The following is a 24532-nucleotide window of genomic DNA, read 5'->3' on the forward strand; positions in this document are numbered from 1 at the left end:
TTATTCATAGTGAAAAATAGTAACATTATATTCAACAATAACAACACTTGAAGTAGCATTCATATAATTTGTATGTAGATTAGCAAATCCACGTGCCATCCTAAACTTCCCACGGCCACCAACAATAGCAAGTTCCCTATCTGTTTCCAATATTGGGTTTCTTGACAATACACTAATAGAACTACCATTGAACTCACAGGAAGTAAACTCAAAGTCCGCCATGAACACAAGCATGGTCTTGTCCTGCCCTGCAGACACCGAAAGTCCTTGTACTTGTCCTACCACCTTTGAGTTTGGGTCTTGTCCTTCAGTCAATGGTGTATCAAGGACATAAACTACCCCAAATGGTGCAAGATTAGAGGCATTGACTACGGTGTCTTTGGGCTTGGCAACCAACACTGCAGTAGGGTGGTCTCCGTTGAGGTTTTTCTTGGTAGAAGAAGTGGAGGTGTGTTATCTTCTCTTTGCCTAAGGAGTAATGCGCATGGCCTTGTGAAATTATGGTTAGAACAAAGAGGAGAAGAAGAGGGATTACATCATTCATTCTTTTGTTGTTCATCTTATCTCTCTAATCCTTTGCCTTTGGCTTTGGTCATGCTTAACTCCCTTGTCTTATATATGGTGAAGGAAATGAATAGCTTAATGCAAGGGTAGGGGAGTTTTTCTTCTGTAGCCGGTGCAATGTATGGATCATTTGCCAAGTGGCGCCAACCATGTTGGAATACATATTTTGTTATAGAACAAAGAAGTCAATGGCTGATGGTTGGTATTGGGCACTTGCAATAAAATAATATAAAAAAATACTTATTCTGACTCCTCAATTATATAAATAGAGATTAGTTTTGTGGCACTTGCACTATTAGGGTAAACTATTGAGTATATAAAAATATTCATTCTAATCCTCAATTATATAATTTTAAAAACTTAATTTTGTGTGAACTCAAAAAATGAACTCTATACTTTTATAACGTTGGTGGATGCAAACAATATTAGATAGAGGAATAGAACGGGTGAATAAATTTATATAGTTTACTTAGATAAAATGAATATATTTTATTAGAGATTATTAATCACTTTAAATATATATGATGATTTATCATTATAATATGTATACCCTTTAAATAATGAAATTTATATTATTTTTACTCGAGTTCCCTGTCCCTTGTCTATAACCCCGCCTCATCTTGCACATCTTAATATTGTGCTGAAAGAATTTTAAGAACCACAAATTGAAATCTTCTAATTATATATATTCAAAATTTTGGAGAGCGTCACTCATATTTTATTCCTTTCTATTAATAAAGATTGAGAGTCCAGCGCTTGTCCATTATTTTTTAAAAATAATAGCAAATAAATATGATTATGTAATATATATTTATTTTAACTTTGGCATCCTCGAGATGTTGAATTTCTTTTGCTTAGTATAGGCATGCATGTTTGCTCACCCTTTAACTCTGAACGTCTTCAATCCAAAAAGGTTTTTTATGTTTTGCTGGAAGTCCACAGCATGGCCTTCTCATGAGGCTTTCTATATGTTTTAAGAGCAAATTATTTTTTCATACATTTTTTTTTTTTTGAATAATAGACGACAAGCGCCCTTTTTCATGCAAATTTGATGAACCATTTTTATTTTCCAACGTTTTCAAAATATTTTTAAAAAATTATTTGTGTTTAATATAAAACCAATATAGACTTGTATTAAAAATACAATATTTAAAAAAGCCAATGAAAACACTAAAGCATTAGCCATATGCATCCATGATGTTGTTGAAACTATGGCTATGGGTAGGACGGAGGCATCTTGCCTTACTATAGCAAATCTAAGCTTGTGTTTCCTTTACCTCTTCATAATAGTCCTACGTTGGTATTAGCTAAAAATCTCCCATGAGATATACATACTTTTCTTTGCTTTTTTAGTTTTTGCGCTTGGTGATTGGGCTATGGTCTGTTCGTTTTATGGCAGTTTGAATGCCGCCCATTAATTTACCAATAAAAACAGCCAACGTATTCTTTGTTCTTATCTTTAAAAAATATAAAATTAGCAACATTAACAACAACACATAAGTCATAACATTTGAATGTCCTTTAAGCTCTAATTTCTTATTGAAAAGGTAACATTGCTATTAACAATATGTGAACTTTTGTAATAATCCTCCTCCAATTGCCATGAACACTTCCTGCAATTAATAATAAATTTTGTTTTTTCTTTCTTGTTATAAACTCTCTTTTATAAAAAATACAAACATTTTAAAAAAGTCAAACAACCATACAACGATCTGAGCAATCTCAGGTGTTCACGAAAATATGTATTTATTATAGCATTGAATTTGTTCAAAACAAAACATACATAATCAAAGATCATGAACATTACATTCATATTTAATTATTCATAATGAAAAACAGTAACGATATACTCAACAATAACAACACTTGAAGTAGCATTCATATAAGTTGTATGTAGCTCAGCAAACCCACGTGCCATCCTAAACTTCCCACGTACATCAACAACAGCAAGTTCCTGTAATTTGTTTCCAATATAGGGTTTCTTGACACACACTACTGGGGAAACGTTCATGGGAAAAGGCTGTGGGGAAGTTGAGTGCCCGACTTCCACCACTGTGTGAATTATTTGATGCTCGACCGGGGAAGTGCTCACCACTCCGATCGAAGTGGATTTTATACCAAAGCCTGCAGCTATTATTTTCTTGAAGTGGAAGTGAGACAATCTATAAAAACTAACTTCATTTCACTCCAAAAATCTTTGAACTCATGGGACCTTCATCCAACACCCAAATCTTCGATTTTATTCTCACTTTCGACAAATGAGCGTCAAATCCCGGAAGTGTATCACTTTGCCCACTTGAGTGAAGCGGCACTTCCCCCACTTCACGACTTTCCTCCACTTTCCCAAAATGAGCGCCTCCTAACAGACATACCATTGAACCTCACCGAAGTGAACCCCAAGGTCACCATAAACACAAGTATTGCTCCCATCACTACAGACACTGAAAGTCCTTGTAATTGTCCTACCACCTTTGAGTTTGGGTCTTGTGTTTCAGTGAGAGGTGTATCAAGGACATAGACTTCCCCAAATGATGCAAGATTAAAAGCATTGATTGTGGTGTTATTGGGCTTGGCAACCAGCACATGCAGTAGGGTGGTCTCCACTAAGGGTTTTTCTTGGTAGAAAAGTGGAGGTGTGTGACCTTCTCTTTGCCTACTAGGGAGTAGGATGCATGCCCTTGCTAGAAACTAGGGCTAGAACAAAAGAGAAGGAGAGAGGAGAAGAAGGTGTTTTTACATCATTCATTTCTTTTGTTGTTCATCTTATCTCCCTGTTCCTTTGTCTTTGGTCTTCCTCAACTCCTATGTCTTATATATAGCGAAGGAAAATGGATGGTTTAATGCCAAAGGTAGGGAGTTTTCTTCCTTAGTTGGTGCAATTAATGTAGATCACAATGGACCAGCCATGTTGGAATTCAAAGTCAAACCAATGGAGCTACTTGCATTTTTATTTTATTAGGGGTAGATGATTGAATATAAAAATACTTATTCTAACTCTCAATTATATAATTTTATTTATTTATCCGCTTAGTTTTGATTCACTTCCATTTTTTTAAAGTAGGAATAGATGATTGAGCATTAAAAATATTAATACTAATTCTTAATCATATAATTTTATTTATTTTGCCTGTGTGAATTCAATAAATGAAGTATATATTTTATAACATTGGTGGTTGTGATATTAGACAGAGGAGTAGAGATAAATTTATATGAGTTATATAATAAGATAAAAATGAATTTTTATATTTTTAAAAATTTTAGATATGATTAGTGACTTTAAATATTATGATGATAAAAAACATCAATATCCTATAAAAATAAAATTATATTGTTTTTACTTGAGTTTTCCCCTACCCTATCTATAACCTGTTGAGTTAATTTTTTGGGAGGCTACTGAAATTTAGGTTTGTTTCTTTTAGGTAACCAATCTTTAATTTATATCAAAAAGGTTACCTAGATTATGTTTTGTGTTTTCACCCCAAGAGTCACCGCATCTAATCCAACTGTTAATTGTCGAGTGGAGACCAAACTTACAGTGCAACTGGATTAACGCCTAAGGTTTTTCACGTTGGACAACCCATCTCGACAAGTTGCTCTTCGCCAACCTTCCACACGCGCCAAAGCCCCCTTCATCTCGAAAAACAAGGCCCGAACAAGACCTCTTTCATCTGCCTTCTTCCATATAAGATTTTCCCTTCTTTCTCAGGTTTGGAAGGGGCGAATCGAGTAGAAGAGGGTTTCGGTGGAGAAGAAGGTTTGTGAGAGAGGAGGGTTTTCGTGAGTTTTGGTGAGAGAAGAAGGGTTCGAGGTTTCAGTGGAGAAGAGGGTTTCGTGGGTTCGAGGTGGAGAGGAGGGTTTCAGGGTTTGGGCTGGGAGAAGAGGGTTTCGTGGAGAGGAAGGCTTTCGGTTTTGGTGAAGAGGAGGGTTTTTAGGGTTTTGGTGGAGAAAAGGGTTTCGATGGTGCTGCTTCCACGACGGGGTAGATCGAAGGAAAGGTCTTCGATGCAAAGATGTCTCAGAACCGGGAGTACGGCAGTGACTGAGTGAAGCCTCGAGTATTGTGGTGCCCTCTTGCTAGCCCTTCATATGCATTGTTGTTGTAGTGTTTCCTTGCTTCAAATGAAGGGTTTATGTGTGTTGTTTTTACTTTTGTAGTTATGGTTCATATGTGTTTTTTAATTTTCTAGTTGTGAAGGGTTTAGGTTGTGTATAAATCATGATGGTCTCATGTGATTTTTATTAACTAAGTGGATGGAGATATTTTTATATCCATATAATAAATTATCAATTTGGTTGTTTAATTATGTCATATTTGTGGTGGGTTTATACTTTTCTTGCTATTTAAAAGTTTTGCATTTTTATGTTGTTTTAAGGATGGAGTTTCTTGTATGCACATCATAATTAATTATCAATTTGGTGCAATTATGTGATCTTAGTGGTGTATTTTTATTGATGTTTGGAGGTTTTGCATTGTTAATCTGCATATAAATGATGAACTTGGTGATGTGAGGGGATGGAGTTAATTTTTGCACAACATAATAAATTAGTGATGTGATTCCTTCGTCGCATGGACTCGTTTTGCATTCTTATTCACCGACGTGATTTTGTAATACTTGAGGGGATGGATTTTGTAATAAATTAAGAATTTGGTTGCTTAATTATGTGATGTGTGTGTGTGTGTGTATAAATGGATTTTTGAATGCTGAATTTTATGTTGTCTAGAACTAATGAAGTTATGATGTGATTTTTAATTCGGAGGGAGTGATTTTTGTATAGACAGCATAAAAAGTTTTCAATTTGGTGCTTAATAATGTGATCAGTTTTTCAGTTTTTAGTGTTTTAATGTTTTGGATTTTTTATGTATTGTAGGGGGTGAAGTTGATATATGAATTTGTAATACTTGGGGATGGGGATTTCTCAGATGAGACAACATAATATTGATTTACCATATAACCTAGTATAGCCTAATTAGTCCTGTACAACCACTTGACTTTAGAAATTTGTCAAACAGTTAAAGATGCTGAGTTATTTACTATAAGGATGCATTACAAGGTTGGTGTAATAGAAGGCATGGCAGGATATATTGATTATTGTTGTGCTGACCAGATGTCAAAGATAGAATTAATTGCCATGGCTAGAGAGTTGAATTTGGAAGTTGAGGGGTGTTCTTTATGGTGGTTAGACACATCAAGTAATGATAAAGGTTACAAGGAGGTTAAAAACTGACCCTAGATGCATTAAAAATGGCCACTTCAGAGAGGGTCTAGCAGGGAGATGTATGTTTGTGTAAAACTTGTCAATATTCTGTAATAATGAAGGTGTGCTAGGTGAACGATGAGGGTGGCACTTTTGAAGCATGTGGTTGATGAGGAAGAAGATGTTGTACATGATGAGAACTTGGAGGCCATTTTAATTAGTGGACATGGCGGAAGGCCCAATGTAGATGAAGATTGTGACTTTGAAGACTCTGACTATAATTTTAGTGACGAGTATGAACAAGAGGAGATGTTAAATGTTGGTGGGTCAAGAGCAAGACCAAATGCTAATGGTGTTGATGAAGCTTCACAAGTAGATGATATGACTTCTGACGTAATCTGGTTATGCGTATTCGGATGGTTTTCGATCTGCTCTTCAACAGATGAAGATGATGTGCTCCCTGCTAGACCTAGATACTCTGAGTTTAATGATGAGGTTGACATGAGGAATCCACAATTCAGAATTGGGATGAAATTCAGGAGCTTCAAGCAGTTTAAGGATGCAGTGAAAAATTATGGCATAAGGAATAGGTATGTGATGAATTTTAGGCCTAATACCAGGACAAGATGCAAGGCCTTCTAGAAGAAGGATGCCCATTTTTATTTGTGGGCATCACCTATGGTTGATGACAAAAATACAATACAGATAAAGGCAGGTGTCTTAAAGCATGAATGTGCTAGGGAGCACAACAATAGACATGTGAATGCAGACTGGATAGCTAGACATTACCTTGAACAATTTCTGGGCAGACCCAATTGGAAAATTATCTGCATTGTCAAGTTGTGAGAGACCAATCAAGAAGTGGATATCAGCTAGATTAAAAGCTCACGAGAGCAAAAATGTATTGCTCACAGGTATAGAAAAATGTATTCTTTGAATTTTATTTGAGTGAGCTTAATTATAATTTTCTATATGTGTTGTGTAATGAACAGAATCATAGATGGTGATGAGGAGTCACAAAATGGCAGACTTTACATGATTACGAGGCTAGAGATAATGAGGACACACCCAAGGTCAACTTTTTATTATTAAGACTAATGAAGGGGTCTTCCATGGTATGTATCTCTGCCTTTGCTCCTTTAGGGCGAGGATTCTTAGCAGTGCGGTGCATTTGGTGTCCCTTGATGGTTGCTTTTTGAAAGGACTCTATGGGGGACAACTCTTGATCACTGTTGGGATAGATGCAAATGATCAGCATCTATCCATTGCATGGGTGTGAGTCAATAAAGAGAACAAAGAGAGTTGGACCTAGTTTTTACAGGTGCTTGCACAAGATCTGGACATTATTGATAGCCACAACTGGGCCTTTTATGACTGACAGGCAGAAGGTGAGATATTATTTCATAATTAATTAAGTTTAGATGTAACTAATTTTGTGACTATGCAATGCTGCTATACTTAATCTGGTGTTGCTTTATCTGCATTTTATAGTTAATTTTTCATTATGTATAGTTGTTCTAGTTAATTAATTCTGTAGATCATACTGACAAGCAGTAGTTGTTAGAATTAATTAATTCTGCAGGTTAGTCTATTAGCCATAGCTGTTATAATTGATTAATTCGCAGGTTACTCTATTACCATATGATTAATTCTGCAAGTAGAAATGATTTTGTTCTGTTATGATTAATTCTTAATTGATTATCTTCTGTTATAATTAATTCTGAATTAATTATGTCAAGTTATATTTAATTCTGAATTGATTATGTTCTGTTATTACTAGTGATTTTGATCATGAAATTATGTTCTGTTATGGTTAGTTATGAATGATCTATTAGTTGTTGAGTGCTCTTAAAAAAGTTGTGGTTTTAGAATGATCTATTATGGTTAGTCATGAAATTATCTTTTGTTTTATGAATGATCTATTATGGTTAGTTATGAATGATCAATTAATAAATACTTCACATTTTCGAAAATTCCATATTGTGGAATGTGATGTAATAACCAATAAAGTGGTTTTAATTAGGATGTGGTCATGACTCACTACCCACTTCTATCTTTATTTCCTTCTAACGTCTCACAAAGTCTTGGAGAATCTAATTAGTTATAATTAGTTATGCAATTGGATTATTGAGATTGGATTATGCAATTGTTGTTATAATTAGTTAGTTCTGATGGTGCAATGTTGTTATAATTATTAGATCAATTACAATTATTTAGGTTTCTTTTCGATAATCAAATTCTGAATTGGGTTAGTTCTGTTACAATTATTAGATTAATTATGCAATTGTTGTTATAATTAGTCAGTTTCCATGTACTTACAATTAAGTTACTTCCAATATAGTAGCTTACTGAAATTTGATGTTGTTTCTTTCCGGTAACCAAATTCTGAATTGGAACTATAGTTCTATTAGCAATCTGCAAGTTACTCTATTAGCAATTGCTAGCACTCTATTTTTACAATTATGTTATGTTTAATCTGCAAGTTACTCTATTAGCAATTTTGTATATGTTTAATTAGCAATATGTTTAATTGTGAAGAGAAGAAGCTAGTAGCCTTATGTTCAAATAAACTCGATTTCCAAATATTTTACAAATACTGTGTTTTCATGAGTTCTATTATAGGAAATCTTAATTTATTTATGAACTTTGAGTCTATTTCATTTAGGTAACCAATCTCTAATTTCCTGTTAGATATCATAACTGATTATGAATAGAGTTAGTCCTGTTAGATATCATAACTGATTTCTTGTTTCTCTATTGAATTCATATTAGGGATTAATGCCTGCAATAGCTGAGTTATTCCCTTACAGTGAGCATAGATATTGTGTGAGGCATATTCACACCAACTTTAGGAAAACATTTAGGGGCAAAGGATTGAAAGACCAGCTGTGGTCTTGTGCTAAACCAACATACAAGGCAACATATGACAGAGCAATGGAAAATTTGAGAGGAATGTCCATAGGAGCATTTGAATACATGAAGAATATTGAACCCAAACATTGGACTAGATCACATTTCAAAAGTCAATTCAAATGTGATATCCTTTTAAACAACCTATGTGAAGTATTTAACAGTTCTATACTGGAAGCTAGGATCAAGGGGATTATCACTATGAATGAAATGATAAGGACACAATTGATGAAAAGAATACAAAAAAGAAGAGATGCAATGGAGAAGGTCACTAGCACCCACTGTCCTAGAATAATGAAGAAACTTGAGCAATCCAAGCAATTGAGTTGGGCTTATAGCACCACTTGGTCAAGTGGAGATAAGTACCAAGTACTAGGCCCTGATGGGCAATTTGTGGTTGAAAAGACAGATTGCTTTTGTTCATGTAGGAGGTGGCAACTTAGTGGTGTTCCTTGTAGCCATGCAGTGTCAGTATTGTACTACAATAAAGAAAAACCTGAAAACTATCTACACTCATGCTATCAAGTGAGCACCTTCTTAATCCAACACATGACAAGGACTCATGGCCAAAAAGTGACCAAGTGCCCATCATTCCACCAGAGCCATTAAATAAGAAGAGGGGCAGGAAAATTGTGCTTAGGAGGAAAGAAATGGATGAAAACCCTGGTTTTACCAAGGGGAAGGTTAGTAAGAAGGGTGGGAAAATTAAGTGCAGCATGTGTGGTGCAACAGGCCATAATAAGAGATTCCATAACAAGGTTGGTAAATTTTTAATTTCTTTATTTTCTCTCTAATCAAAATTTGGTTCCAATGATGTTAACTAAATTTTTTTCCATGACTGTAGAACAACACAGAAAACTCAGCAACTACATCAGTGGAACATTGTCCTGTGGCACAAGTAAGACATTCATTTGTAGGTTGGCTTAATTACAACATAAAATTATATGTTTATTCAACCTGTCAACATATGCAGAAAAATGCAGAAGAAGGTGGTCATTGCTTAAACTTAAACATAGGGGATGGCAACAATGCCCAAGATTGTACTTCTCAAACACAAGTAAGGATGTAACTTTTTTTTTTTGGTATCTATAAAATATTTTATAGGTTAACACAATTTAAAATTTCTCCTAATGTGCAATCCAAGGAAATGAGATTAAGGGGACTAGGGTTGAGCATGGATGGAGCTAATGTGCAACAAAGGACCAACGCAAATGAATCTAATGTGGCTACCGTACTATCACAGGTGAATGGTTTCATTCAATTTTATGAATTTGTTTGTGTTCATCCTAGATATTGCATATTGCGCAATGCAGATTGCACAAGCTTTAGTTTCCCATATATGTACTATGCTACTATTCTAATGTTTGTACTAACAATCCAGAAGGGAACAATTTCAAGGGAAAACCACTTGTCGATGAGGGGAGCAAATATAAAGGGAGGTGTCAAAGCAAGGTTTCAGTTAGAACAAAAGGATGATAGAGAGAGCAACAAGCTAGGATTTCCTGACAAGAAGAGGAAAGTATGGCTACCACTAGAGTTGATCCTCTCGTGGGAGCATGTGACACTTACAAAAAAGGCTCCCTGATGGGATCATAGCTGCCTTTTATTTTTTTGAGAAATTGCAACTTCACCGGACCTGCAGCTTTTATTTAATGTTACTCGTATTTTTGTAAATATGTAGCAGTGGAAACCTGAATTTAGAGTTGACTTTTTTTGGGTCCTTCTATTGTAAACATGCGTTTTTTAAACTTGCAGTCTGCTAGGGAGTTCCAATTTTTGTATACTGCGAGGTTAATTTTTTGGGAGGCTACTTTTGTAAAACTGTAGATTGTTCTCAAATGGAAAACTCCGCAACTTTTTGTATGGAATTGTATTTTTTTCTATTAAACTACAGCTTAATGAAAATATAATGTTTTAATTGTTCTTCTTAAAGTGCAGCTCTTTTTTTCCTTTTGGTACAACTGCAGTTGCTATATAGAAGTGTGGAGTTAATTTTTGGGATGTTACTAAACTTTGTATCTGTTTCTTTTCGGTAACCTATCTTTACTTTGTATTAAAAAAGGTCACCTATGTTATCTTTGTTTTTCAACAGAAGGTCACCCAAGTGTAGTTTTGTAAGCATGGCTTTTTTCCTAAATTTCAGATCCTATAATTTTCTTCTTAAGAGGGTGTTTGTATGTATATGGAATTTCTGAAACTTGTTAGGTATAAATGTTTGAACAAGAGCACACTTTTCTCAAGATAAATGTCTTATTTCATTTTAATGTATGTAGTAACTCTAATTTATCATGTTTTCAACAAATAAATGAAAAACCTAACCCATGTTTACAGAAAAACCAAAAGTCATCTCAAATCATCAAGAACAAATTCATTTATTCCAATATACCAATGTTTACAAGAACAAATTCAATTATTCCAATACACCGATGTTTACAAGAACAAATTCATTTATTCCAATACACCAATGTTTACAAGAAACCCACAAATCATCAAAAACAACAGCTTCTGAATATAGACCAAACCTTAGATGTGAATCCCAATTAACAAATCATCCCATGTTTTGAGAAATAAAAATCAATAATTATAACAACATATGGGTCAAAAAGATAGAAATTGCCCACTTTAATTGGTCGCATTGTTCACTTGTTGGCAAGGTCTTGCTAGGCCATTTCTTTTCCTATAGAGCCTCACTTATCACCGTTGTTATGCCCTACTGGATATATTGCACACCATCTCCGAAGAATGGAAAAAGGCACGAGACTCACCCCTTCTTCCCCGGCCCAGCTTGGCATTGTCCTCTTCCCGCCTGGCTTGCCATTGTCCTTTGCCCTCAAATCGCAGGGAGAAACCATTAACAGGGACAAGAGAACATGAAGACTGATGACTTATATAGGTGGAAGGTTGACGAGGCAACTTGTCCAGATGGGTTGTCCAATGTGGAAAACCTTAGGCGTTAATCCACTGACTCGTAAGTTGGCCTCCACATCAGCAATTAACAGCTTGGATTAGATGCGTGACCGCCGTGAAACACAAACATAATCTAGGTAACCTTTTTGATACAAATTAAAGATTGGTTACCTAAAAGAAACAAACCTAAATTTCAGTAGCCTCCCAAAAAATTAACTCATAACCTGTCTCATATATATACATGCACATATATATTTTTCATATCTTTTATCTTTTATGCTGAAGAAATTTAAAGGACCACAAATTGAAATTTGTTGATTATATAATGAGCTTTTCATTGTCGATATATATATATATATATATCGACAATGAAAATGTCATATTTTATTCCTCTCGTTATTGGGGAGGTCATATTTTTTTTTTCCTTTCATTAATAAAAATTGAATTCAAGTGCTTTGTCCCCCACTTTCTTAAAAATATAATAGTAGTAATTAAATGTGATTATTTAATATTTTATCTATTTATTTTAATTTTTGACGTATCGAGATTGGGGTTCTTTCCTTTGTATTTTTTTTTTACAAAATAAATAAATCATAATTTATTTAAAAATAATAATCAAAGATATAATCCCTCAAAGTAGTAGAACTCAAGAAAATAGCACAAAGAGAAAGAGAAATAATGCGTCCACTATGAGTGGAGCACATGAAAGAAAAGAATAATAAACATTAAGTATAACACTCCCCTAGAACATAAGATCAAGACACAATTTAGGAAGTCATACATCTCTAGGAGAGTTCCTAAAAAAGGAACTCTGATTAGTTTAGATTATTACCGGCACAATTTTTTTTGCGGTTACTTCACTCAATCCTCTGGTTTAACTAACTCCAAACTCTTCTTTATTGTGTTGGCCAACTCTTTTAGCTAGCTTTTGTTTTTTTTGTTCATGTGCTGCAAATACCTATAGTATATATATGTGAGTAATTTTAATAATTAAAATTAGAGACGACAGAAAACAACTTTTGAAAATGCACATATTTCTTTCTAACCAAACATTTGAGAAAATCGTTTGAATAAAATATCAAAAATATCTTTACTCTGTCTTATAGAAGGTGGGGTCTTTTATAGCCGTTGCATATCACATATCTGTCAGAGAGTCAAAAAGGTGAGTCAATCTTATACTCCAACCAAAACATTCCTAAATGCACGTTGCAAAGGGTCAATACATCAATAAGTGATCCCTTGCTTTTTTCAGTTTTGTTTATTGCATTAACGACAAGTGTTTTAATCTAAATAAAAAGGTTTTTCATCTAATTTATTGTATTGTCCATGAACAGTGATTTTAGTCAACACCATTTTACTTGATAATAATTAATTGAAGGTTAATTAGTCAAAATTTTATTGATATGTTTATATTTTATGAATCATATGCATTTATTTTTATTGTATTTGCCAATAAAAAAGATATATATAAATAAAATGGCCTCTATCATATTAAATGCTTTAAAAAAAGAAAAAGAAAAACGGGTCGCTTCAACCACCAAGATCGTAGTAGGTGGAAGCGTGGGACAAAAAAACCTCTCAATATTATAATTGAATACTATATATGTATATATATATATATCTTAAATAATAACAACAGCAGCAACAGAAAAATGAGGCTTCTCTACTTCTTTATCACTTTACGAACACGTTAATGAGAAAGCAGAGAAAATATATTAATCGGCTAAAATAGACTTTTGGTTAACACGTACATAAGGGAGTTAGTTGGCTGTATACAAAAGTATTCATTAAAATCATTCTCGGTTAAATCCTTTGACAAGTTTCTTATTGACGGTGGTGCTCGTTGTCCTCTTTATACTCAATTCTGAAAATTAGGATGCCTAAGTAAAATTACTTTATTTTGTTGGGTTGCTTGGAATGATAAACTCCTCACACTCACAAATCTCTTCAATAAAGGGTGCAACTTTCAAAATGCCACCGACACCTGTGTCCTTTGTCACAGTACCTCTAAGACCGTAGATCATCTGTTCATAGATTGCATTTACTAGTCACGAATTTGGTCCTTCGTCTCACAAGTATTCGACATACACCTTAAACCTTCTTCTGTTTTGAAGATTTGGACCACTTGGATCCCTTCCTTTCAAACACATCTCCAACCCTTTTGCGATCTTTGCACCAGAGCTATTTTATGGAACATTTGGCTTAAGCGAAATAACTGCATATTTCAATTCTTCGCATTACCTCCTCACACTTTAATGATTAAAATTGCTTATATGCTTCTGTCTTGGTTCTTAGCAGCAGCAAGCAACCATCAGCAGTCCCTTATTGAGGCTTCACAGAAGGTCAAGCACTCGCTTAATTTCATCAGTGCTAGGGTTTCTAATAATTCCGGCGATCCAAAACCCTAATCTTGCCCGAGAGTAGTTCACTGCTCCTTTCAACTTCGCAAACATGTGCTCTCAGATGATGGCTTTAGTTTACTAAGTTGTTATATTTACTTTATACCTTTCCTTTTTGCTTATTCTAGTTGTTTTTGCCTCATCCCTGGTGAGAGCTTCTGTATTTTATTTTTCTTATTTGTCTATTCTATATTTGTTTGAGCTGATTCTTTTCAATAAAGCAGTGATTTATCCACTTTTTGTATATTAAAAAAAAATCACAAACTCAAACAATTCTTTATCCTCACTCACAAGTTTTATAGGTTCAAATATCACTCATCCACTCATAATAAAAAAATTAAAAATTAAAAATTAAAAACAGTAACATTATACTCAATAATAACAAGGCCAGCAATTGCATTCAAAGAGTTAAGGTTTGCATGCAAACCCACTCACCACCCTAATTGAACTTATGAAGGGGGAGCTCCCTCTCTGTTTCCGGCACCGGAATTCCTTGAAAACACACTGATCAAGCTACCACTGATTTGAACGGAAGTGAATCCAAAGTCCACCATAAAGAGTATCAAACCTTTGAGTTTGGATAAGGACCCTTAATCAGCCAGGACCACTGAGGTTACTGCACTGGGTGGTCTCCAAAAACAAGAGGGAGGTGATAAGCGTTTTTTTTATGAATAATAGGTGATAAGCGTTTTTTTTTATGAATAATAACCAGTACTAAACAGTACTGGAGCCCGGATGTATAGTTTATGTATATTATAAAAATAATATAATAATCCCTGGTGAACAGTGTATGAATACTGCGAGGAATATTAATGCCGGGGGAGGAATTTGAACCCATAACCTCCCTTTTACACTTTAATTTCATACTATTAGACTATCCAATGGTTGACTTGATCATCGCAATCTAGCTATAAGTTTATCATTTTGTCCCATAGATCTTTTTTAGGATTGGAAATAGGGAATAGTCTAATTATAGGCAATGGTTTTTTTCTAAGATGAAATCCATTGAAAATGGATGACATATTTATTAATTATATAGTTTTATAGGTGATTGCGGCACAAGTTGATCAATTATTGTGCTTTGTTAATGAAAAGAATTTAAGTTAAAATGGAGATTTGTTGGTGACTTTATATAGTATAGCCATAGGCCGAGAATTTACTCAATGAAACTATTTCTAAAATATTGACACACTCTCTATGTCACATCACATGCTCATAAATATATATATATATACACACACCACTTGCTTATGAAGCCCCCAAAGAGAGTCACGGGGAGAATGGTAGTGTCAAGTGTGGCATAGTGTACGTGCATGTGAGACAATATTAAAAACATCCACTAAGCCATATTCTATTCATAATATATATCTCCCTGGAATTTTTTCACATTAGTGTTTACATTCTTCTTCTTTATTATTATCTTACATTCAATCTTGTTGTTGTTTCAATTTGAGTGTGATTAACTGTCAGACTACTCCCCAACATCATCATAGAGATCATACAAATAACAAAATATTACAAATATATAATTAATTAAGCTGATGATCTACTTTCTTTAATTACCATTTTACCATAATAATCTTTTAAAAAAAACCAAAATACTACAAGTACTGACCAAGAAACTTCAGATTATTCATCAAATAAAAGTTACAACAGATACACATAATTAATTAAAAATTAAATTTCATAATGAAAAACTGTAACATCATACTCAACTACAGCACCAGCACCAGTTAAATTGAATGAATAAGTATGAAGCTTTGCAAAGCCACGAGCAAGCCGGAACTTTCCCCGGCCACCGACGACGGCCATCTCTCTATCAGTTTCCAACACCGGATTCCTAGAAAACAAAGTAATGGAGCTACCATTGAACTCACCGGACGTGAACCCAATATCCATAACAAAGATAAGCACCACCTTATCCTGCATTTCAAACACGTAAAAACCTTGTGCATGTCCTACAACCGTTGATTTTGGATCAGGACCATCAGTTAAAGGGTCATCAGCTACGTACACAGCATTAGAGGGTGCTAGATTACTTGGGCTAATCACTGTGCCTATGGGATAGGCCACCGGTACGGTGGTGGGGTGGTCTCCGTTGAGGGTGTCATGGAAATAGAAGTGGAGTCTTGTCACCTTCTCTTTGCCTAAGTATGCATGGCCTTCTATATTTGTTATCATCCATGAATGAGAAACCAAGATGACAGCAATGAGAACAACAAGGTTTCCATTCATTATCTTCTTCATGATCTCTCTCTCTCTCTCTCTCTCTCTCTCGCTGTGTGAGTAGTACGTGTGTGTCACTGTCAGAGCCCGTGTGTTGGGTGTTTCGTAAACATGCACTCTCATTTTGTAAGCTTGGAAGAGGGTTTTTCTTTTTCTTTTTTTTTTCCTTTATGTTTTTTCAGTTTTTTGGTGGGTGGCGAGGCCGCGAGGGGATGCATTTTCTTCTTTTTAAAAAATCAAAATTTAAATTTTTTAGAAAAAAAAAATCATATTATAATCAACTTAAAACCTAAATCTCCTTTCGTCATTATTAGTCAGTCAATTTTTTTAATAAAATAAATATAATTAAAACTTAAGAAACGAATACACGAAACAGAAAAAAATGGTTAAAAAATAATAGAAATTAAAAAAAGGCAAAAAAATGCACTGCTAGATAACTTTAAAAAATAAAAATAAAAACTATTACTCATCACTGTCAACAAATTAATTATAGTCGCACATGTGTTCATATGATTTGTCAAGATTTAAAGTATAATCACAATTTAAATTGATAGATGGACCATCAAAATTATGAGAGTGAACAATTAATATTTATAATAATAAATAATATTTAAAAATAATCATTTATTTAGTAAAAGGATTTTTTTTAAAAAAAAAGAGCGGATAACCACGTGCATTAACTACAGTAAAGGAGAAAATTATTCACTAATTTTTAGCATAGGTTTTTGTGTTTTATTAAGGAAAAAATTTTGTAGATGGAGGGAAGCAATACATTTGATATGATATTTAATTTTACAATGACATCTTATGTGGTACTCCCAAAGTTTTTAGCTTATTTTTATTTTATCAAAAAGTTTGACTTTTATTATTCTTTTTTATTAATCTACATGTGATGTCTGAAGACTCCCCAAATCTTATATATTTGATTTAAATTTAAACCTGACCCTGGTTCGATTCAAACCATAGAATTAAACCCAAATTGATACTATTAGAACCGAACCGGAATCGTAAAAATGATTTTGGTTCCAAACCGAAATATTAAACCGGAATTTTAATTAAGGTTCCTGTTAAGATTCTTATGGGAACTCGAACCGAACCGAAACTGAACTGCTGGTTCTAATTTTATTTTTATTTTTTAAATAAAAGTATTTATAATATAATTTTTTTATAAATTTTAATTAATCGGAACTAAATTATTTGGAACCAAATTATTTAGAACCAAACCGGAACTGAAACTGTATTAGAACCGAACATAGAACCATAATCTTAAGACTACAATTCGGTTTCGGTTCTATAGCTTATAAAATTGGAACCAGCAGTTTCAAATCAGAATCGAACCGAAACTGAACCGTGGTTAGGTCTATTTAAAGTCTTATAAATTTTGTAAGATGGTGTTATAATTGAATATGGTGACACTAGAAACTAAGTCATTGCTACATTGGTTTGACTATATATTTTAAGAAACTCTTATTTTAATGTTTTTTTTAATTCACTAAATTGTTTAGAACTTGTAGCTTTGTGTTTATAACAAAAGAAAATGATTAAAAAAAATCTTATTGTTATTAAAATAATACTTGAAGTCATTTATTAAAATAAATGATGATTTGTTATTATTAAACTATAAATAATGCTTGGCCTCATAGTGAGCATGTGTATTAATTTATCTCTTTATTTACAAAACTTCAACGGTTTATAATATATAATTAATTTTCGGATTTTAATGTTCCGCAACTTGAGCTGGATGAGAATTTAATTCAATCTAGCAAGTTGTCTAAAGAGTTTATTATGCATAGGAAAGCTATATATCACACATGGGTGCCATTTATTTTATTTTATTTAACAAAATTAGAACCATAATTAGTTAAGATAAAGATAAATACATAGGTATATTAGCCACAGTGACTTATAGACTTCTCTGGAATGCACTATAAATAACTTGAAGAATATCCCTATTATGCAATCCTAGAGATGAATGAGAGTGCTCCTCATACAAATCTATCATAAAAAATCACGTGCTTCATACAAGATGAGGGGTTTGAACATGAGACCTGTCAAATATACAAGACGAAGGTACTATATGCTTCATACAAGGTGAAGGGTTTGAACTTGAGATCTCTCAAACCTGTCAAACGTACAAAGTGTAGGATTTACACTGCACCTTTGTTTCTAATAGATTTTTGTAAAATCATTATTATACTGAAATTATAGAGATTTTTTTTTGAGTGAATTATCTTTTAATATCTTACAACTAGATTTAGAAAACAAGAATTGCAAACAAAATTGTACCTTAATTAAAATATGCATTAAACGCCCATAATTAATTGGTAGAATATCCAGGTTAGTCCTGTACTCTTTTCACTTATCATTTTAGTCATCATACTTCAATTTAAGCTCTTTTAATTCCTCTACTCTTTGAATAAATGCAATGAAGTCCCCAAAATTGTATTAATCATAAAAATAATTAATATTCTCTACACAATTCATCCATAATAATCATTGTAGTGTACATAATTTAGAAAAATAATACAAATTCTTTACCTTTTATACGAACCATAGAATGTATGAGCACTAAAAGTTATTAATCGGCATGTTCAAAGAGTAGATGAGAGACTTGATTGCATTCATTTAAAGAGTAGAGATATTAAAAAGGCTTAAATTGAAGTAAAAGAACTAAAAAGGTAGATTGAAAAGAGTGCAGGGACTAACCTTGGAATTCTACCTATTTTATACCTACCCATGATATACAACTAGCATATTCGTACAAAAAAATAAAAGAATTTTTTTATTTGATAAAAATTGGTTTGAATTGTCCTTATTATATTTAATTATAATTTTATACTCCTACTAAATAATTTCAGATCATAATTGGGCTAATATATATATATATATATATGCACCCCCATAATTGATATTTAATTTAGAGAATTAATCTAATTTTAAATTATAAAAAAAATTGTATATTTTTTATTTTCTGACAATGATATCTTTATATTGACAATTAATGAAAATAACATTGGCGAGCTCATTCAAATTCATATGATGCAACCACTATCACACAGTTGAACTCTGTTTTCATTCATGTTTTTCATAATAGCATTTAAAAAGACCAGAAAACATACAACACTAGCCACAAGCACGATCTTAATCATGGAAAACCATTCACAACTCACAAGCATTTCTTAATCATCCACAAATTCATATCTCACTCATTGATTTCATAATTAAAAACTGTAATTAACAGTATACTTTTTTTTCCCAAGATAAAGTAATTAACTCTATATTACAAAAACAGCAATATCATCATCAACAATAACAAAACCATAAATGTGTGAATGAATCCATTTAAAACTCTCTTTCATAATGAAAATAGCAACATTATTTTTTCACAGTCGCAGACACAGCCTTAAAATGCAGTAGATTACCATTGTTAATCCTCACATCCATATAACTTAGACACTTTAATTTTAATAATACTACAGTAACTTTGCAAAACACGCAATCTAACTGATTATCGATTATATATATATATATATTAAAAATAAATTTTCCGCAAGTTTAATTTTAATTTTAATTTTTTATTATTATTTTATGGATTCTAGTTTTGGTGCCTAATTACTTCATATGATAATCCTTTGTCACTTACCACTCAATTTTTCTATTTCTTAATTACCTTCGTAACCATTTTGACAAAAATAAAAACTTCCAAGATTGAATATCTCTCTCATTCATAATGAGAAAAACAATATTCCAGCATTGAGTTTATTCAAGGAAACACATATTTAATAAACTCTGATGATCATCACTCTCACAATTACTCATAATGAAAAATAGTAACATTATACTCAACAACAACAACATTGGCGGTTGCAGTCACTGTATGTAGCTCAGCAAACCCACGTGCCATTCTAAACTTCCCACGGCCACCAACAATAGCAATTTCCCTGTGATTTGTTTCCAATATAGGGTTTCTTGAAAACGCACTAATAGAACTACCATTAAACTCACCGGAAGTGAACCCACAGTCCACCATGAAGGCAACCATAAGCTTGTCCTGCCCTACAGACACTGCAAGTCCTTGAGCTTGCCCTACCACCTTTGAGTTTGGGTCTAATCCTTCAGTGAGAGGTACATCAAGGACATACACTGCCCCAAATGGCAAAGGATTAGAGGCATTCATTATGGTGTCTTTAGGCTTGGCAACCAACACAGTAGTAGGGTGGTCTCCACTCGGTCTTTCTCGGAAGAAGAAGTGAAAGTGTGTGACCTTCTCTTTACCTAAGGAGTAGTGGGCATGGCTAGCTTGTGAAACTATGGTTAGAACAAAGAGAAGGAGAAGATGAAGAATGATTACATTATTCATTCTTTCGTTGCTCATCTTATCTCTCTATTTCATTGCTTTTGGTCATGATTAATCCCCTTGTCTCACATATATAGTGAAAGATGTGGACATATTGTTTAATGAAAGAATGGATAGTCTAAAAGAATTCTTTAGTTGGTGCGTGTATAGTTGGCCGTCACTGATGGCACCCGTCCTGCTTAAATTCCTATGTTGCTATTGCTTCACCAACTTATCTAATCACCTAAAGTTCATTGAATTTAGATGCCATTCAAGTGCAAGTGTTGGTGGTTTGCCATTAGAAGCAATAGAACTTTACAGATTAGAAAATGACATACATCAATCAATCTTAAACTTTTGACTCTTCTTTTAATTAAATATGTTAACATCCTAACCTTATCTTCTTTACCACCAGAAATGTTTTAAGAAATCCTCCCTTAAAATATCACCCAAAATTTATAAAAAAAAAAAAAAAATTGTCCATGTGAAAGTCTATTAAAGAATTGTTCTTATAAACCACTTTTATGAGCATAAGTTGAAAGAAATTGTGTATTATTATTATTATTATTATTATTTATTTATTTATTTATTTTGAAACTTTGTAGAACTCTTAGAAATTTGTTTGCGTGCTCATTAAACCCACCAGGACAATCAAAGTCATTAACGGATGTACCCTGTCTAAATATATAATGATATAGAAAATATATTTTTTTAAGTCTCGTCAAGAAGAATTAGTAAATAACTCTATAAAACCAAAGAATTAATAATTTATTAATTTCAGTAACTCATCTAAACACACCATCTAAGTGATCAATGATCATTGATTAAATATATCTATATATATTACATTAAAATTTTCTCAAATTTTTAGTGACTAAGTTCATACGATAATCGTTCTATCAATTATCAGTTATTTTTTTTTATTTTAAATTGCTACATTACCTAGCAACTATTTTGACAAAAATAAAAACTTTAAGATTGAATATCTCTCTCATTCATGATGAGAAAAAACAACATTTTAGCATTGAATTTTCTTCGAGGAAACACATAATTAATAAACTCTCATTATCATCACTCTGACAATTACTCGTAATGAAAAATAGTAACATTAGACTCAACAACAACAACACTAGTGGTTGCAGTCAATGTATGGTGCTCAGCAAACCCACGTGCCATTCTAAACTTCCCACGGCCACCAACAATAGCTAGTTCCCTGTGATTTGTTTCCAATATAGGGTTTCTTGATAACACACTAAAAGAACTACCATTAAACTCACCGGAAGTGAACCCAATGTCCACCATGAAGACAACCATAAGCTTGTCCTGCCCTACAGACACTGCAAGTCCTTGTGCTTGCCCTACCACCTTTGAGTTTGGGTCTAATCCTTCAGTGAGAGGTACATCAAGGACGTACACTGCCCCAAATGGTAAAGTATTAGAGGCACTGATTACGGTGTCTTTAGGCTTGGCAACCAATACCGTAGTAGGGTGGTCTCCATTCAGTCTTTCTTGGAAGAAGAAGTGAAGGTGTGTGACCTTCTCTTTACCTAAGGAGTAGTGGGCATGGCCTCGTGAAACTATGGTTAGAACAAAGAGAAGGAGAAGATGAAGAAAGATTACATTATTTATTCTTTCGTTGTTCATCTTATCTTCTTATTTCTTTGCTTTTGGTCATGCTTAATCCCCTTGTCTCATATATATATAGTAAAATATATGGATATATAGTTTAATGAAAGGGTTTGAAGAGCAGGGCGGGTGCCGTGTATAGACTATAGATAGATAGTCTAAAGAAATACTCCAAATCCTTTAGTTTAATGAAATAGATAGTCTAAAGAATTCTTTAGTTGGTGCCGTGTATAGAAGAATACTTCCAACCCTTTAGTTTAATGAAATAGTTAGTCTAAAGAATTCTTTAATTAGTTGGTGCCTTGTATAGTTGTCAGTCACTGATGGCACCCTCCCTGCTTAAATTCATATATATAGTTGTCGACCAAGACTCTGCTCCGGCATAGTTACTTCTACTACTTCTTTAATTAGGCCTGAGATGCTGGGATGGTGTCTTCACTGATTAGACTTCCCTCTACTTTTGCCCTTTGCTTTCTCCTCTGTCTTTTCTCCCTCGCTTACAGGTGAGAGATTTGCTAGACTGTACTTTGTTCATTTTAATAAATCAGTGGTTTATCCACTTTTATTCAAAGACATATATATATATATATATATATAAATCCATGGAAGATGGTTGGTTCACTTGCAATTTGTTTTAATCAGGGTTAAATTAATGGTGAAATATAAAAATATTTATTTTAATCACTCAAAATATAATTTTATATATTTGGTCTTGCATGAATTCACAAAAAAAGGTCAGTTGCGTGTTTTTAAGATTTGTTATTAATTTTGATAAAAAGTGGATAAACCATTGGTTTATTAAAAATAGAGAAATTGTTATTAAATTAGATATAATCAGGCAAAACGAATGGATTTATATTCAAAGTCAAAAAGAATTTTTCTTAATATATTTTAAGATCTACATGAACAATGATAATAGTGACTTTACAAATTATAATGATTAAATAAATAAATAAATAATGCAATTATATTTTTACTTGACCGGCCAGCTCCCCACTGTATATCTATAATCTGGCTTACCTAGCTATATCTCTCATTTCTGTATTCATTGAAAATTTTAGAAACCATAAATAACAACTTGCTTATTGAAAATATTATAGATATCAATAATTTAAAATTAATCAAAAATCAATTGGAAATATTATTATTATTTTTTTTATTATTTTTTTATTTTTTATTTTTTAGCATCTTCACAGTGAAGTATTGGTATTTCATTCATCTCTTTCCTAACGGCTTAATATTAACCTCTCCGTTCCAAAATACATGTTGTTTTAAAAAAAAAATTTATTTCAAAATAGTTGTCATTTTACAATATGAAAGCAATATTTATTTATTTTCTTCCAATTTTACTCATCTTTAATTTCCTAAGTTATATAAATGAATAGAGTAATATTTATAGTCCCAAAAAAATACATAGTTTCAAGAGAGGGATAGCTAAATAATTTGATTGTTTTTTATGTTAAAATTTAGATAATTTAATACTATCTTTAATTCTTGTGCAATATTTTTAAACGACATGTATTTAAGAACTGAGGGTGTAATAATAAATAAATATGATTATTTAGGATTTTATTTATAAACTTTAAATTTAGCATCTATAGATGGCGAGTTGTTTGACTTGCATATTTTTTATTATCTTTAACTGTAAGTATTTTAATTAAACTGAAAGGGATTTCTTTTTATACAATTTATTGTATTTGTCAACAAACAGTGATTATAGTTAAGTCAATCTTTCCATCGTAAAAGTTAATTTAGTCAGATTTTTATTTATATGCATTTATGTTTTTGGAAAAATATGCATTCATGTAAATTAATCAAATAATTGGTGAAAGATTTGTAAATTTTAAATCACTTGACATGTTGTTTGATTGGCAACGAGGGTTAGAACTTAGAAATGAATTGCATGTGTATCTTTGAACTCACTTAGAAATTTTTTTGGAAAAATTGCTTGCATACCCCTATAAAACCATAAAATTGGTTAAATACTCCTATAAAAATACTATTTACTTGCATACCCTCATAAAACTAACTTTTTTACTTATATATTCCTACCGTTAGTTACCGTTAGCCATCGTTAGGGTTTATGGGATTAACCATACTTCCCACTTAACCCAACTTAACATAATTACCTTATTACCCTTAACATCATCCAGGTCATAATTTTTAGTATGAAATTATTTGTTATTTTTTAGTATGAAATTACCCAATTACCCTTAACATCATCTAACTACCCTTAACGTTATCCAAAATTACCCAATTACCCTTAACTTACACGTTGTAATTTTTACTTATTTTTAAGTTGTGTTTGTAAAGAGCATGTGATAATCTAAAATGTTTTAGAGATGTTTGTAAAAACCTTAAAAATATG

The 24532-nt window shown here is 32.7% G+C and overlaps 4 protein-coding genes across 4 annotated transcripts; all 4 read right to left on the reverse strand.

Moving 5' to 3' along the window:
• On the reverse strand, positions 1-2994 carry LOC120254573 (dirigent protein 4-like). The gene is made up of 2 exons (XM_039262663.1): positions 2937-2994; positions 1-335 (listed from the first exon to the last, which is right to left on the reverse strand). The coding sequence occupies exons 1-2, from the start codon at positions 2992-2994 to the stop codon at positions 1-3; spliced, it is 393 nt and encodes a 130-aa protein (XP_039118597.1).
• A 12659-nt stretch (positions 2995-15653) lies between these two features.
• On the reverse strand, positions 15654-16223 carry LOC120254575 (dirigent protein 4-like). Its single transcript, XM_039262664.1, has one exon. The coding sequence runs from the start codon at positions 16221-16223 to the stop codon at positions 15654-15656; it is 570 nt and encodes a 189-aa protein (XP_039118598.1).
• Positions 16224-19885: 3662 nt separating this feature from the next.
• Positions 19886-20603, reverse strand: LOC120254579 (dirigent protein 4-like). Its single transcript, XM_039262668.1, has one exon. The coding sequence runs from the start codon at positions 20575-20577 to the stop codon at positions 20014-20016; it is 564 nt and encodes a 187-aa protein (XP_039118602.1). The 5' UTR covers positions 20578-20603; the 3' UTR covers positions 19886-20013.
• A 967-nt stretch (positions 20604-21570) lies between these two features.
• Positions 21571-22187, reverse strand: LOC120254581 (dirigent protein 4-like). The gene has a single exon (XM_039262670.1). The coding sequence runs from the start codon at positions 22180-22182 to the stop codon at positions 21622-21624; it is 561 nt and encodes a 186-aa protein (XP_039118604.1). The 5' UTR covers positions 22183-22187; the 3' UTR covers positions 21571-21621.
• Between the last annotated feature and the right edge of the window lie 2345 nt (positions 22188-24532).

The sequence above is a fragment of the Dioscorea cayenensis genome, unplaced genomic scaffold, assembly GCF_009730915.1.
Source record: "Dioscorea cayenensis subsp. rotundata cultivar TDr96_F1 unplaced genomic scaffold, TDr96_F1_v2_PseudoChromosome.rev07_lg8_w22 25.fasta BLBR01000513.1, whole genome shotgun sequence".
Lineage (NCBI taxonomy): Eukaryota > Viridiplantae > Streptophyta > Magnoliopsida > Dioscoreales > Dioscoreaceae > Dioscorea > Dioscorea cayenensis.

Bases quoted from the DNA above. Each gene is read 5' to 3' on its own strand.
- LOC120254575 (XM_039262664.1), bottom strand. From the start codon at position 16,223: ATGAAGAAGATAATGAATGGAAACCTTGTTGTTCTCATTGCTGTCATC.
- LOC120254579 (XM_039262668.1), bottom strand. From the start codon at position 20,577: ATGAGCAACGAAAGAATGAATAATGTAATCATTCTTCATCTTCTCCTT.
- LOC120254573 (XM_039262663.1), bottom strand. From the start codon at position 2,994: ATGGGAGCAATACTTGTGTTTATGGTGACCTTGGGGTTCACTTCGGTG. The intron at 336-2,936 runs GTATGTCTGTTA...CATTTGGGGTAG, and splicing joins CACTTCGGTGAGGTTCAATG to TTTATGTCCTTGATACACCA.
- LOC120254581 (XM_039262670.1), bottom strand. From the start codon at position 22,182: ATGAACAACGAAAGAATAAATAATGTAATCTTTCTTCATCTTCTCCTT.